General features: G+C 39.2%; 1 protein-coding gene across 1 annotated transcript in view; it reads left to right on the top strand.

Annotated features, from left to right (window-relative positions):
- The window catches only part of LOC129238207 (transcription factor Sp9), a 128,412-nt gene extending 115,173 nt beyond the window's left edge, over window positions 1–13,239 (top strand). The window contains exons 2-3 of the mRNA XM_054873249.1: window positions 11,113–11,465; window positions 11,570–13,239. Coding sequence (XP_054729224.1) covers window positions 11,113–11,465; window positions 11,570–12,977 — 1,761 coding nt within the window. The 3' untranslated portion in view covers window positions 12,978–13,239. The remainder of the gene's footprint in view (window positions 1–11,112; window positions 11,466–11,569) is intronic.
- The last annotated feature ends 330 nt before the right edge of the window (window positions 13,240–13,569 follow it).

The following is a 13,569-nucleotide window of genomic DNA, read 5'->3' as shown; positions in this document are numbered from 1 at the left end:
GCCCTTGGTCGGGGAAACCCCGAGTCACTCCGGTAACGTATTAGAACCGGCTGCCATGGGAAGGTTACGTTCTGGATATTGTATCAGGTTAAACTCCTATTTATCCATAATTGACCTCGACATACTAAAAGTATGTCCAGCATGTGACGGCACCCCGTACAACATTAACCACCTTTTCACATGCCCCACCAAGCCCACTCATCTACCACCCCTCTACCTCTGGGCCAGCTTGTCGAAACAGCAAGTTTGCAGGGCCTACCTTTAGATGAGTTAGACGAAGACGACCGGTGATTTACATTACACTGATACGGTTTAGTATTGCTACTGCAACAACAACAGCAATGGAGTGACTTTTCTCTCTCTTTTACTAGGCATATCAGCAACATCGAAGTCCTACTCTGTGCTAGGCTTTGTTGGGCGCAATGTCTCTAGATTCACTGATCCGTACATCATTTATTAGGCCACATCTTGAATACGCTGACGTCTATAAAAAAATGTTTCTTAAATTCGCTCTTTGCTCTTCACACTTTACTGAATCCATATTGTCATATCCTTCTCGTCTATTGCTGTTAAACTTTAAGTCTCTTGAAATTCGTAGGCCTGTTCTAAGCTTTTCTTATACTTATAAAATCATAAATAGTGCAATGAATAGCCCGTATTTTTTGGAACGAATTATATTTAATGTCCTCTTCGTAAGTGACTTCAGGGTAATGTGAGAACTAACTGTGAGTGATATATGTGAGAATAATTAGTCCTGATGTCTTCCTTGACTTTTCTCTTTCAAGGGCAGCAATTTTTGATCTTTTGAGTTCCGTTTTTTAGCTTTTGGTTCTATTACATGCATTGCATGACGTCAGAAAACTCCCAGTCCAAAGTATCTGACAGCAATGGTTCAGTTAAGGCTTCTCCACGAAGGCTTCCACTTTTACCTCTTTTCGCCACTTTAGCACGGTACCGGAAACTATCTCGCACGCTCATCCAAGCCAACTTGCATTTATTTGCTAAAAAGCCATATATAAAGACTATTAAATAGCGCTCAATGCAATCTCTACCTATGAAGTTTATTTAGTTTTATGCTTGCTTTTTCCCAAGTGTGATCCAGTACATTTTTGTTAGAATGCAGTGCATTGCTGGTATCCCAGATTCCTGACCACTTCTCCACAGCTCTTGACAATCGCCGTTTCTACTCCGTTGAATAGTTTATTGTCCGTATATGTTTTCCATACCTGACATCTTAAAAACAAGTAAAACCGAAGAAAAAGCCCAAAAATGTTGTATACTATAAATTACCTTATGGCGCTTAGTTTGCGAAAGTTTCCTCAGGTGATATTTTTCTTTTTTGACACGAAATATATGTGGCACTGGATATTTCCCATAAAAATGAGTGTTACCGTACTTCTGTTTTTATTTTTAAATCTTTACAAATAGTAAAAAAGAGTTATTTTCGTGTGAGGTGCGTACTGCTTAAAAACATTTCACAATAAATGTTTTTGTGATCTCTTTTATATAGAGTTTTTGCTTTTTGCGCGAAGTGCATAACGACCAAGATCGTACAAGTGAGGCAAATACTAACTTTAGAGTGTATGGATCAATAAAGCTGGACAAAAGCGCCGAATAAAAGCAAGTGTCACATATGACTTAGATATTATGGGTATGGAAATAAGTTTTCTTAAATGTCAATGGAATTTTATCTTGAAATTTAGTTTATTCTTATGCACTTTTTCTTTCATTTTTTGAGGCAATTTTTTTACAATAAAAAAAATAAAAAATGATATTTAAATTTTTCAGGCTTTTTATTCAACTTCTTTTACATACAAAAATGAAAAAAAAATAGTTTTTATTTAATTCTAATAATTTTAAAAATGGCGCTGAAGTTGAGCCTCCCGAAAAATTGGACCCGGACGGTGTTGTCCATTTTGGCTTCTATTTATCTGAAGCGGCGGTGGGAAGCGGCCGCCGTAGCCGAATGGGTTGGTGCGTGACTACCATTCGGAATTCACAGAGAGAACGTCGGTTCGAATCTCAGTGAAAACACCAAAATTAAGAAAAACACTTTTCTAAAAGCGGTCGCCACTCGGCAGGTAATGGCAAACCTCCGAGTGTATTTCTGCCATGAAAAAGCTCCTCATAAAAATATCTGCTGTTCGGAGTCGGCTCGAAACTGTAGGACCCTCCATTTTTGGAACAGCATCAAGACTGGTGTGGAGGAGGAGCTCGGCCAAACACCCAAAAAGAGTGTACGCGCCAATTATATATATATGTATATTTATCTGAAGCTTCCGCAAAAGCACAAAAACCAAAAAAATTGTTAATCAGTTTGATTGTAGCTATGTATGTCCCGTACTAGAATAAAAAAAAATAAATTTTGACAAAATGTCGCGGCTTAGAATTTGACACTCTAATAATCGATTTTTTTTAGTTTTTAATAAAAAAATACGAAATAATTGATATAATAATAAGAATCTAGTTCATTGATAATAGAGTTTAAAATTTAAGGTACAGAAGCGGGCGGACCGCCCTTTCCCTACTTAATGGGCTGTAGAATCTATAATATTGATGAAAATTTCACAGTATATTCTTAAGATACTATACTTTCGAAATATAGAAAAAACGAAAAATCGATTTTTTTGAACTTTCTAGACCACCTTAAAAAAATTTAATTTTTTTCTTACGTCCACTTGAGCTGCTTTGATGTACGATTAGAAATATAAAGTTGAGCAATATCGTTTCCGACAAAACTTTTAGCACTTTCAGTTTTTGCAAGTAATTTCAACAAATAGCAATGATCGGTGATCTCTCGCGTTTTTCACCGTGCATTTACTTTTATTTTATTATTAAATTCACTGCCATTATGTTGCGAGAATACTGGGTTAACGATACAAGTCAAGCCTTTCTGGTTCACCTTGATGCTAACGTGCCTGGGTAGATGTGATATTTACTCCCAAGTATTTTCTTGTTGAGTCGGTGGTGGGTTGGTACGTATCACAATCCGATTGCACTTATGCTTGTTTGTGTATATGTACATACAATATGTTTGTCGTGAGCGCGAGTACAAGTCACTAATCAGCGTGGTCTGCGCATTTGTGAGCGCCCACTGAACTCGGCTATGGGAGTAGTACACCGCGTCGATGTGTGAGTTGAACAAGTTGAATTGCCTTGAAGATTGTGCGTTTAAACGTGGGCAATTTCTTTTAATTTAACATTTTTACAAAGAAAATCAGAAAATAAAAATAAAAAGAACAAGAAGGGCAAAAAGCTCAACGTGCAAGCAAACAGATAACTGCAAATCGAAATACTCGCACATATATATATGTACATATGAAAAGTAGACTGAACAAGGCAAAAAACGTATGAAGGTGGAAAGCGAAATTTTCTAGCTCCAGTTGACTTGTGACTTCTGCGCCTTTTGCCACTGGAATCGCTGTGGTTGCTGCTGAGCCGCAACACGCAATTATCTACAAAATAGAAGCTTCCGCAAAAATTCTACTTATATCTGCCACTCGTACTCCATTAGAGCAGCTGACTTGTTATTGCCTTTTTTTTTTGTTGATTGCTCTTACTATCAAAGCATTCCTACTTGTTTTTTGTTTTTTATTATATTTTTGTGCAGCAATTGCCAGCCAATCTTGTTGGATTGCGGGCTAAATGTTGCAGCAATTGCTGAGTAGCAGCTGGCAAGGCAAGTGGGTACGGCTGTATGGTGTAACCAGCCACATGAGGGTGTGCAGGAGCGCTACTATAGCTCTTTCATTGCTCTTAATCCCTAGTTTTTTGGGTGTTTAGTGCGGTAGCTGAAAATTGTGGCAGTCTTCCAAATACGTTTTGGTTTTTCTGTGATTAGCTGAAGCAGGCATGGTTGGCAGCAAAATTAGCAATTGGCAATGGCGCCTATTTGGCCAATGAAAAGTACGCGACTACTGTTGATTTTGTGTAGTTTCTTGCTTTCTTTAGTTGTTTTCTGTAGCGGTAGCAATTGCAATTAATGCAATTACCCAACAATCAAATGCTCACCCGGCAGAAGACCAGTCAGCCAACAGTCAGTAGTCAGCAGTCAGCAATTTTCCGTCTTAGCTGAACTGAACTTGAACCGTTGCCACCGAATTAAAATAAATGCGATTACAGTCGCAATTTCGCGCCTGCCACAGTTGACCGTTAGCGCATGTTACAAATGGCTAAATGTTGAACGCCTTATTGCACGCGAGGCGAGGCAGCCCGCAATAGATTGTAATTTAGTCGTTGGCATTGCAGTTATTTGTAATTTATATAAACGAATACCTTAAACGGCGATATGAATGAATGAATGAATGAATGAATGAGTGCCTGCGCACATTTTTCAACGAATTTGATTTATTTGGACATTTATGTCATTTGTAATCTGTTTTAATTTGGGTTTAGCGCTCTACCCAAAGCAAAGGTGGAGCTGATTTTCGATTTGTTATTTTTGCCACATTTTTCAAATGCAAATTAATTACTCGGCGTGACATTTTTTTGCGCCTTTGAAAGCAGTCGTCTGGAGGCGTTATTTAGCTGTGAAGCCAAAGCTCTTACACAACTACTTACATAACTTTGCACACACATACATACTTATATGTGTTTTTCAAATGTCTCGCCGCCATCACCCCGCCTTTCAGGCATATAGCTTTAGCATAGTTGTGCGCTCGTTGCCTTCGGTTGCGTTTCTGCAGTTCCATATCGACATTTATGAGTGCATATGTATGTAGATGTGCATGTGTATGTATTTTGTTGTAGCCAATATATTATAATTTGGCTTAGCTACAAAACAACTTTCAATAATTTTACGTAAACTTTATTGCTTCTATTAATGCATACTTTTTTCCTGTCATGTTCAATAGCTATGAGCATTTACCGTTTAGCGGCAAGTGTTGAAGGCTTTATTGGTTAATTTAAATTGTTTGCAATTTTTAAATAAGTGTAAAGCTTGGAAATTTATAAATATGATGATGTAATAATATTTTATTATTTAGAAAATATAGAAGGCAACGTTATGCACCGTTCAACGTTATTTTGTTTGCAGATATTCGAACAGCCCGGGCAAACAAGCAACGAGTTCCTGCACACCTGTTCGATGTTCATTACTCGAAAATAGCGAGTATAGCCAATTTATTCGAGCAATACTTTTATTATTTTTGCTTTTCTGTAAGCTAAAGAAATGCTGATGCAATTGACAACTTTCCTTTAGCTAAGTTTCGAGTGAGTATCGAGCTACTGGATACCCGGATATCCGAAAAAATCCATAATTTTCTCGGTAGATGGCTGTAGTGATCGATATCTCGCAGAGTATAGGTCAAATAATTTAAAGTTTATACTCGTTGTCAAGGTGACATTTTACACTAAAGAAATTCTTTTGCTGTTTTTTGTTTCTTCCATTCACTTCTGCGTTATAAGGTGTTAACAGTGGAAGTCAACAAAGAGAAAAACGGTACATTTTACAGCTTTTCTTTGATGAAGGCGAAAATGTAAGCCAGGCCGCTGAAATTGTGAATGGTGCCGATACTGTAACAAATAATTCCGTACAATTTACGTTTCCATGATTCCGTTGAGGCATTTGTGATGTTAAAGAAATCAATAATGTCGAAAATGTCGATAAAATCACAGAAATAATCAAAGTTGACCGGGGTGTTAGTAGTTTTAGATCGAGCAATAGATCAACCACAAAACAATTTGAAACCATATGCGCAAAAATTTGGCGCCAATATAATGAATTTCTTTTTCCCCAAACTAATATTATATATAATTGTTTAAATTAATTATACCAGTATATTTTGAATAAAAATTCATTAAATATTTATTGAAATATGTAGCAGAGGGTCAGCAGCACTGTTCAACAGGAAAAAAAAACAAAAAAAAAAAGGTTCGTATCTCGAAGTGCCACTGTCTTTTGCTTATGTAGTTTGATCTCTTAACAACGAAAATAAAAAAGGAAAAAATTTGAAATAGTGAAATTAAAAATATATATAAATATGTATATTAGTATATATATGGTAGTATATATATAAATATATATATATATATATATTAATTATATAATAATTATACAATATTTTAGTTTGGGGAAATATAATATAACTGATTTCTTTAACATCACAAATGCCTCAACGGAATCGTCGAAACGTAAATATATTATTATATATATATACCTATATATATATATATATAATTGGCGCGTACACCCTTTTTGGGTGTTTGGCCGAGCTCCTCCTCCTATTTGTGGTTTGCGTCTTGATGTTGTTAAATAAATGGACCTACAGTTTCAAGTAGACTCCGAACGGCAGATATTTTTATGAGGAGCTTTTTCATGGCAGAAATACACTCGGAGGTTTGCCATTGCCTGCCGAAGGGCGACCGCTATTAGAAAAATGTTTTTTTTAATTTTGGTGTTTCACCGAGATTCGAACCTACGTTCTCTCTGTAAATTCCGAATGGTTGACAGCACTAACCCATTCGGCTACTGAGGCCGCCATATATAAATATAAATATATTTAGATATTTTTTTAAAAGTGATAATAAAAAAAAATTGTTTTACACACACTTATTTTCAGTGTAAGTAAACATTTTTGTGCAAAGTGGATTTGTAGATTGGTGGACTTGTAGTGTTGAATCCTAAAATCTTTTTAAATACTTATGCTTACTCCTTCGGCTACGCCCTTAAAAATAATTTAAAAAAATGCATTAAATTTTTAGTCAATAAGAATAAAAGTGAGTTTCAGGCTACCACAGTGTCTCTATTCTATGCAAAATGTGAGCAGCAGTAGGCGGTTTTATATGCAAATTTGCAGTTTAGTAAACTTGGGATTTATTTATGAATATTGCCTATGTACTTTTTCAAATCGACTTTAAGTTGACACTGTGTGCAAGGACTTTTCAAAAGCATTTGACAAGGTTATTTACTTGACACAATGCGCCTCATAGTGGTCTTTTAAGCAAACAATAATAATAATCACTCGGTTTTAATTTCCTAATTGAGAGCTAGTTTTACTCTTTTAATATGCATTAAATCCGATATCCCCTTTCTTAAATATGTTATTGGTCGGCTTTCAGCCACAAGTTTGAGAGCTTGAGCTGGGATGTTATTTGGGCCTGGAGTTTTGTTGCTTTTGAGGCTTCTTGCCGCGGTTTTAAGCTCTTCCTCGGTGAAGGGCCTCTCGTCACCTTGGGGGTCTCGGTCCTCGCACAGCATAGGGTGCGTCATAGAGAACAGTCTGCCCACTATTTTGCTGATAGCATCACAGTCTAGATGTATGGCTCTGGAGTTGGCGTTTAGCTTCCCCGTTATAACTTTATAGCCCAAACCCCAAGGGTTGCTATTTAGATCCTTCCGAAGTTCCTCCCATTTTACCTTCTTACAGGCGATGATTGCTTGCTTCAGCGCTTTTCGGGATTGTCTGAAATCAACAGCTTTCGCCTCTGCTTCTGTTTCATCTGGCTCTGGTGTACCTTCTTCTATTACAGAAGCAGGTTCTTCTGAGCTGTGCGATTTCTGATGTCCACCAGTACACAGGTCGTCTTCTTGAGCGTAACCCGCGCGGGGCGCCGATGCGTCGCAGCTTTTGGCAATGCGCTACACCATGGCTCTTGCAAGGGAGCCAGCGACACCTCTTATGTGCGGCATGGAATTTGCATCAAAGTGAGCTAGAAACACTTCAGTGTTCACTTTGGGTATGCTCCATTTGTTAGTGCCCTTTATTTTAGGTGTTGGGATAGGATCAGTTCTCGCACTGATCCGGAATGTGTTATGCTGATGGTCACTTACAGTATAATCTTCCAGAACTTCCCACCCGTTGATTGCCGCAGTCAGGCTATCAGTCACTAGGGTGATATCAGTCCTGGTGTGTTCACATCCTGATCTCCTAAAAGTAGTGGCGTTTCCTGTGTTTGCCACTACAAGCCCCAATCTGGCAGCCATGTCTAGTATATGTCTTCCCCGTGTGTTCGTAGTAGGGGCACCCCACTCGACAGCCTTGGCGTTGAGGACTCCGGCTACGATGAAGGGCCCACCTATTTCCCGAACCTTATCATTGCAAGGTCATATACCGTACTTGCTTTTATTCAACATTTTATCTCAGACTGTGTTAATCCGTATACTCTAAGGCCATTATATATAGAGGTATACCTCTCTTATGTGCTTGAATTTGGAGAACATATTTATCATTCCATTTTAGTAGACTTCAACGTGTCCAGAAAGTCTTTGCCCACTTTACTTTGCTTTCTTAAAATTTTTGTGACCCTATTTCATCCTATTGAAGTCGAAGCTTTCTCTTTAACCTAAAATCAATAGATTGTAAAAGGGCTATTCTCTCCTTGACTTATATTTTCGATTTAATAAGTGGGGCGATTGACCCCCGCTACTCGAAAACACTTATTTCCATCTTCCTCAGTAAAGCTTACGAAATCATGAAATTTTTTAATTAGAGATGATTAGAACTAATTAACACTAATACTACTTCAAAATGTTAATATACTAAATGAATTGTTTAACTACATTCCAAGTATTCTCTAATAATCTTTCCCTGTAAACTGTAAGAAATGTGAGATTTTCTTCATTAAGATCCAAGAGGTTTACTATGGAAAAGTTTAATTTATTTTTGTTTAAGTTGTTGAGCATTCTAATTTTCATAGACTGCAAAAAATACTGCATTTATAGAATAATAATGAATAAATAATGAATAAATAAGAACGACGACAATCAAGTATTATTTTTGGGCACTACATGCAATTTTCTCAAATCAGCTTGTTAATTTTTTTCTTTTAGTCTATAGGTACCTCTACTTATGCTGAAGACAGGAAAACAAAATTTCAATTGGGTTACGAGATATTTACAAGAAAAAAATCCGCATTGTAGCTAAACCAGAAAAATACTGATGTGGTTTTGTTCATTTAGATAAATACTTTGCCAAACTGAAATCAAAACTCAGTAGCCTGTTCCGCTTTAAGGCTCAGAGCGAGTTCACAATGGAAGGCTGTCATATATGAACATTCAACCATCTTAGACTCTTATATAGATATACCCAGTGATTCCCTGCTTCGAAGGGAGTCTCTTAATGAAAATGCCTTCTAGACTGGAATGGCTTGAAAAAGGTCCATCATCCAACACAGCCGTTAAGATCTACACGGGCGGATCTAAAATGGGCACCGGTGTCGGACCAATATAACCCCGGTTCTTAAGAGCTTTCTATCAGTGAATCCTTTAAACTACTGTAAATTACTGTAGTGTTTTTCAAGCCGAAATAAACGCTCTTCATAAGGCTTAAAATGGTTGGCGATAAACAGAATATCATCAATAGGTATCTGCATTCCATCAGACAGCCAAGCTGCCCTACGGGCCCTGGATACATTCCAAATAACATTGTCGCCAATCTCTTAATGAGATGACCAAACGATATCGTATCATCTTACGCTGGGTTCCGGGCCACAGATATATACCAGAGAATTGTGCTGCTCAATATGCAAGAGAAGGTACCTGTATGCCAAACATAAGTAATTTTATGCGCGTACCTTTCGCAACTTTTAAGCTTCTTATTAAGGACGCACTATTCAGTTCTACAAATCAAAGATGGATTAGTGCCAATGCCTATTAAATTGTTGGGCAAACATGGCCAAGGCTAAATCTTCGTCTGACCAAGAATATTATAAAATTGAGTAGACTTCAAATTAAGACCTTAGTAGGGGCCCTCACGGGATATTGTCTCATAGGAAATCATGCAAGGAGATTAGGTGTTTACGTGCATGATTGCTCTCGTAGCTGCAGAAATGAGGAGGACCGTTTTTTGCACATGCCCGGCTCTAGCCAGAAGCAGGATCCGATATTCAAGATCCTATTTCTTAATGAATATAGACAATCAATACACTTTAGGTATCAACAACCTTTTACGCCTCGTCAAAAGCTCAGGATAGTTCAATATGGAAAGGGAAATGTAGCCCAGTCCCTGCGGCTCACAACGGACCCATTTCGAAGTCTAAGTGGCTCGCTGTCTCTATATGCGAAGCGGCTGCCAAACCTAACCTAAGAAAAAAACCTTGTGAAATGACAATATTTTATTTGTATATTCATTTTTGAAATAGAAAATCTCTTCTAGGCTGTATCGTTCTTCTATTAGATATTTGTATGTATTTGTATAAGCAAATGCATACATACAATCTATAAACTACCACATAAACACTTCTTATGCAAAAGTCATTCATCAAACACATTGTGAATCCTTCGGCCTTCGACGTTTTGATTAAAGCAAACCGAATAAAAAAAAATGTATTAGTTGTATTTCGGCGCCAAACAAAAAAACTAAGTACTAAGAAACCGAAACAAGTGTCAGGATTTACGATCTTTCGTTACGCTTCACAAGTGTAGCAAAGCGGAGAAGTCAAAATTGTATTTCCTTTTTTCATTCTTTCATTCTTCGGTGTTTTTTTGTTTTCAAATTCGATGCTATTTGGGATCATAATGACTTCCTCTAACTGAATGATTGAGGATTTTTGTGGTGAGAATGTTAAAAGAGTTTGTTTTTGTACACGAACAGCTATCGGTGGCCGCTTCTCGGAGCAGGATAAATCAAAAATTCGGCGTAGATTGAAGTATGAATGGATAATTGTTTGGGCAGATGCACGATGAGTAGCTGCTACTAACGCTGTTTCTTTTATTGTACGAGCAGTTGGTTGCAGAGAGGAAATTGAGTTGGAGTAGTGGTCAAATTAGATTTTGTACACAAATCAAATTTATTGTACATAATTTTTACCTGCAGTTCTCGTAGAAAACACTGTGTGAGATCAGTTTTGACTGGTGTGCCGTTGTGAAGCTTTTTGTTGTTGCATATTGAACACAGCCAATTTGTATTCAGATTATTTTGGAATTGGCTTGCAATTCGTAGAATATTCTCACGCTTTCCAAGTAAATTTATTTCAATTTTGATTACGTTTACCTCGCAAAGTAGTTTACATAAATTTGGTGTTGTTATTAGGATTAGGTATACTATGGTTTTTTGTTTTGTATGTAAGTCAAGCTGGTTTTCTATTGCATCACCTTTCGCGGCTTTCATGATTTAGATGTAATTATTTTTCTTTCCTCATATAAGTAATACTCTTTTTCGCGCTTCATTTCAGGATCATCCCAGTCTACGTGGCACACCACTCGCAATGTTGGCGGCGCAATGCAACAAATTATCTAGTAAATCGCCTCCTCCTTTGGCCGACGCAGCTGTAGGCAAAGGTTTCCATCCTTGGAAGAAAAGTCCTACATCGCCGTCGAGCGGTGGTGGCAGTAGTGGCGCATCGAGTGGCTCGCTTTCCGGCGTTGCTGGTGGTCAGCATTCGCCCTGTACCATCTCTTCCGCTTCGTCGTCCTCCGGTTCTGGCTCGTCGGCTAGCAGTTTAGGTTTGGGTGGCACTTCATCTGCCACGTCATCGCGTAGTCTGCCCTCATCCAGCATCAATACAATGGTCAACATCACGGCTAGGTAAGCATTTAAATTTGTACCTTGACTGCCTCCCTGCTGCCATCCATATTCCACTACCAACCCGCAAATTGAGTAACAAGACTTATAACTGAGAATAATTTCAGCATTTATCCTTACAGTCGTCCGATTTCGTCGTCCTGTGCTGCAGTCAGCAATCCCTCGGCTTACGGCAGCGATCTTTACTTCCCGAATACGAGCGGTGCCAGTGGCGGCATGGTCGCTGATAACCATCATATGCATCAGGGTCTGTTGGGTAAAGTGGAGGGCGCTACATTCGGTTCGGTCTACTCACGTCATCCATATGATTGGCCATTCAATGCTGTTACGGCGTCCGCGCATAAAGCCGCCGAGGCAGCTAGTGTTAACTCAGGCTGGTGGGATATGCATAGTGCTGCAGGCAGCTGGCTAGATATGGGAGGCGCCGGCATGCACTCAACAATGGCAAATTATGCTACGGCAGCCGGTTCTGATTACTCGTCCGCATTGTCGCATTCGCTCTCCAACACCGCTCATCTTCTGGGCTCCGGACAACATCTGCTGCAGGACACCTACAAGAGCATGTTACCCGGTCAAGGTGTGGGTGGCTTCTCGCTGCCGCATAGTTCGCCGTCGGCTGCTTCAACTGCAGCCTCGCCACAAGCATCTACGCCATCAACACCATCGCCGCGTTCACAAAGACGCTATGCCGGTCGTGCTACATGCGATTGTCCCAACTGTCAGGAAGCCGAACGGCTCGGCCCAGCTGGCGTGCACTTGCGCAAAAAGAACATACACTCGTGCCACATACCTGGTTGTGGTAAAGTGTACGGCAAGACTTCGCATCTGAAGGCGCATCTACGTTGGCACACCGGCGAGCGACCATTTGTATGTAATTGGCTCTTCTGTGGCAAACGTTTCACACGCTCCGATGAGTTACAACGACATCTGCGCACACATACGGGCGAAAAACGTTTCGCTTGTCCCATCTGCAACAAGCGCTTCATGCGCAGCGATCACTTGGCTAAGCATGTGAAGACACACAATGCCACCGGTCAGGGCGGCAGCATGAAGAAGGGTTCATCGGAGTCGTGCAGCGATTCGGAAGAGCCTGGTAATCAGTCCGGCGAGTCGAATGGACTATCGTCTGGTAATGGACAGCAAAGCGGTGGTGGCAGTCACCCGGGTACGCCCAATTCACATCAGTCAGGCGGTCCGGGAAATACAACACCAACTGGTGGGCTGTTGGGTAGCAATATGCACCTCTCATCAGCGCACAACATGTCCGGTGGCTCGCCAGTAATGCTGCACGCCCAACAACAACACCATCAACAGCAGCAACAACAGGCGCATGCGCAAGCGCAGGCACAGGCACAAGCACAGGCGCAACTGCAACACCATCAACAACAGCAACAAGCACATGCGCATGCGCACTTGCATCATCACCACCATCATCATTTGGTGGGCAATTCGGCGCCCAGCCCTGGGCTAGATCATCACAGCACATTGGTGGATATTAAGCCGCCGATGGTTTGAGGGTCGTTGGGACCCTTTCTATTTACCAACTGAGGTGAAATCGAGAACGGGTCCTATGATGAACTACATTCACAGCTGATGAGTGGAGCGAAAGACGGACGAATGTGGGAGCGATGGGATGTGTAATGCGTGAGAGCGATTGAGAAGTGGCAAGCGAGGGAACAGCGAATTGAAATACAAAACGAATTGTAAATAATGCTTGTAACAATGTGTTGTTGTAAAATGTAAAACAATCAAAAATGCTTAACTAAATGTACAACTAAAGAAAGAAGATGAAAATCACTAAGAAATACAAAATTGCAAATACGATTTTACTCAGAATTTCTTGTAAAAAATTATTATTTATATAAAATAAATCGATTCATTTTGTTTTTCAAATACATACATGCATGTGTTTGTATGCATGTATGAGTACATGAAATAAAATAACTGAAAATGAATTTCTCAAACAAAAAATTTGCTTATTAATTTTCAAAGTTAAATATCACTGTAGCAGCGGATAATGGATAAAATAAAAATAAAAATTCTAGTCCAATTAAAAAAAATTAAAAGTAAAATTAAGAAAAGCAAAATAAAATAAGTGACGATTTAA

The sequence above is a fragment of the Anastrepha obliqua genome, chromosome 2 (genome assembly GCF_027943255.1).
Source record: "Anastrepha obliqua isolate idAnaObli1 chromosome 2, idAnaObli1_1.0, whole genome shotgun sequence".
Classification (NCBI taxonomy): domain Eukaryota; kingdom Metazoa; phylum Arthropoda; class Insecta; order Diptera; family Tephritidae; genus Anastrepha; species Anastrepha obliqua.
Note: the sequence above shows the minus strand (reverse complement) of the source record. Positions and strands in the feature narration are given on the sequence as shown.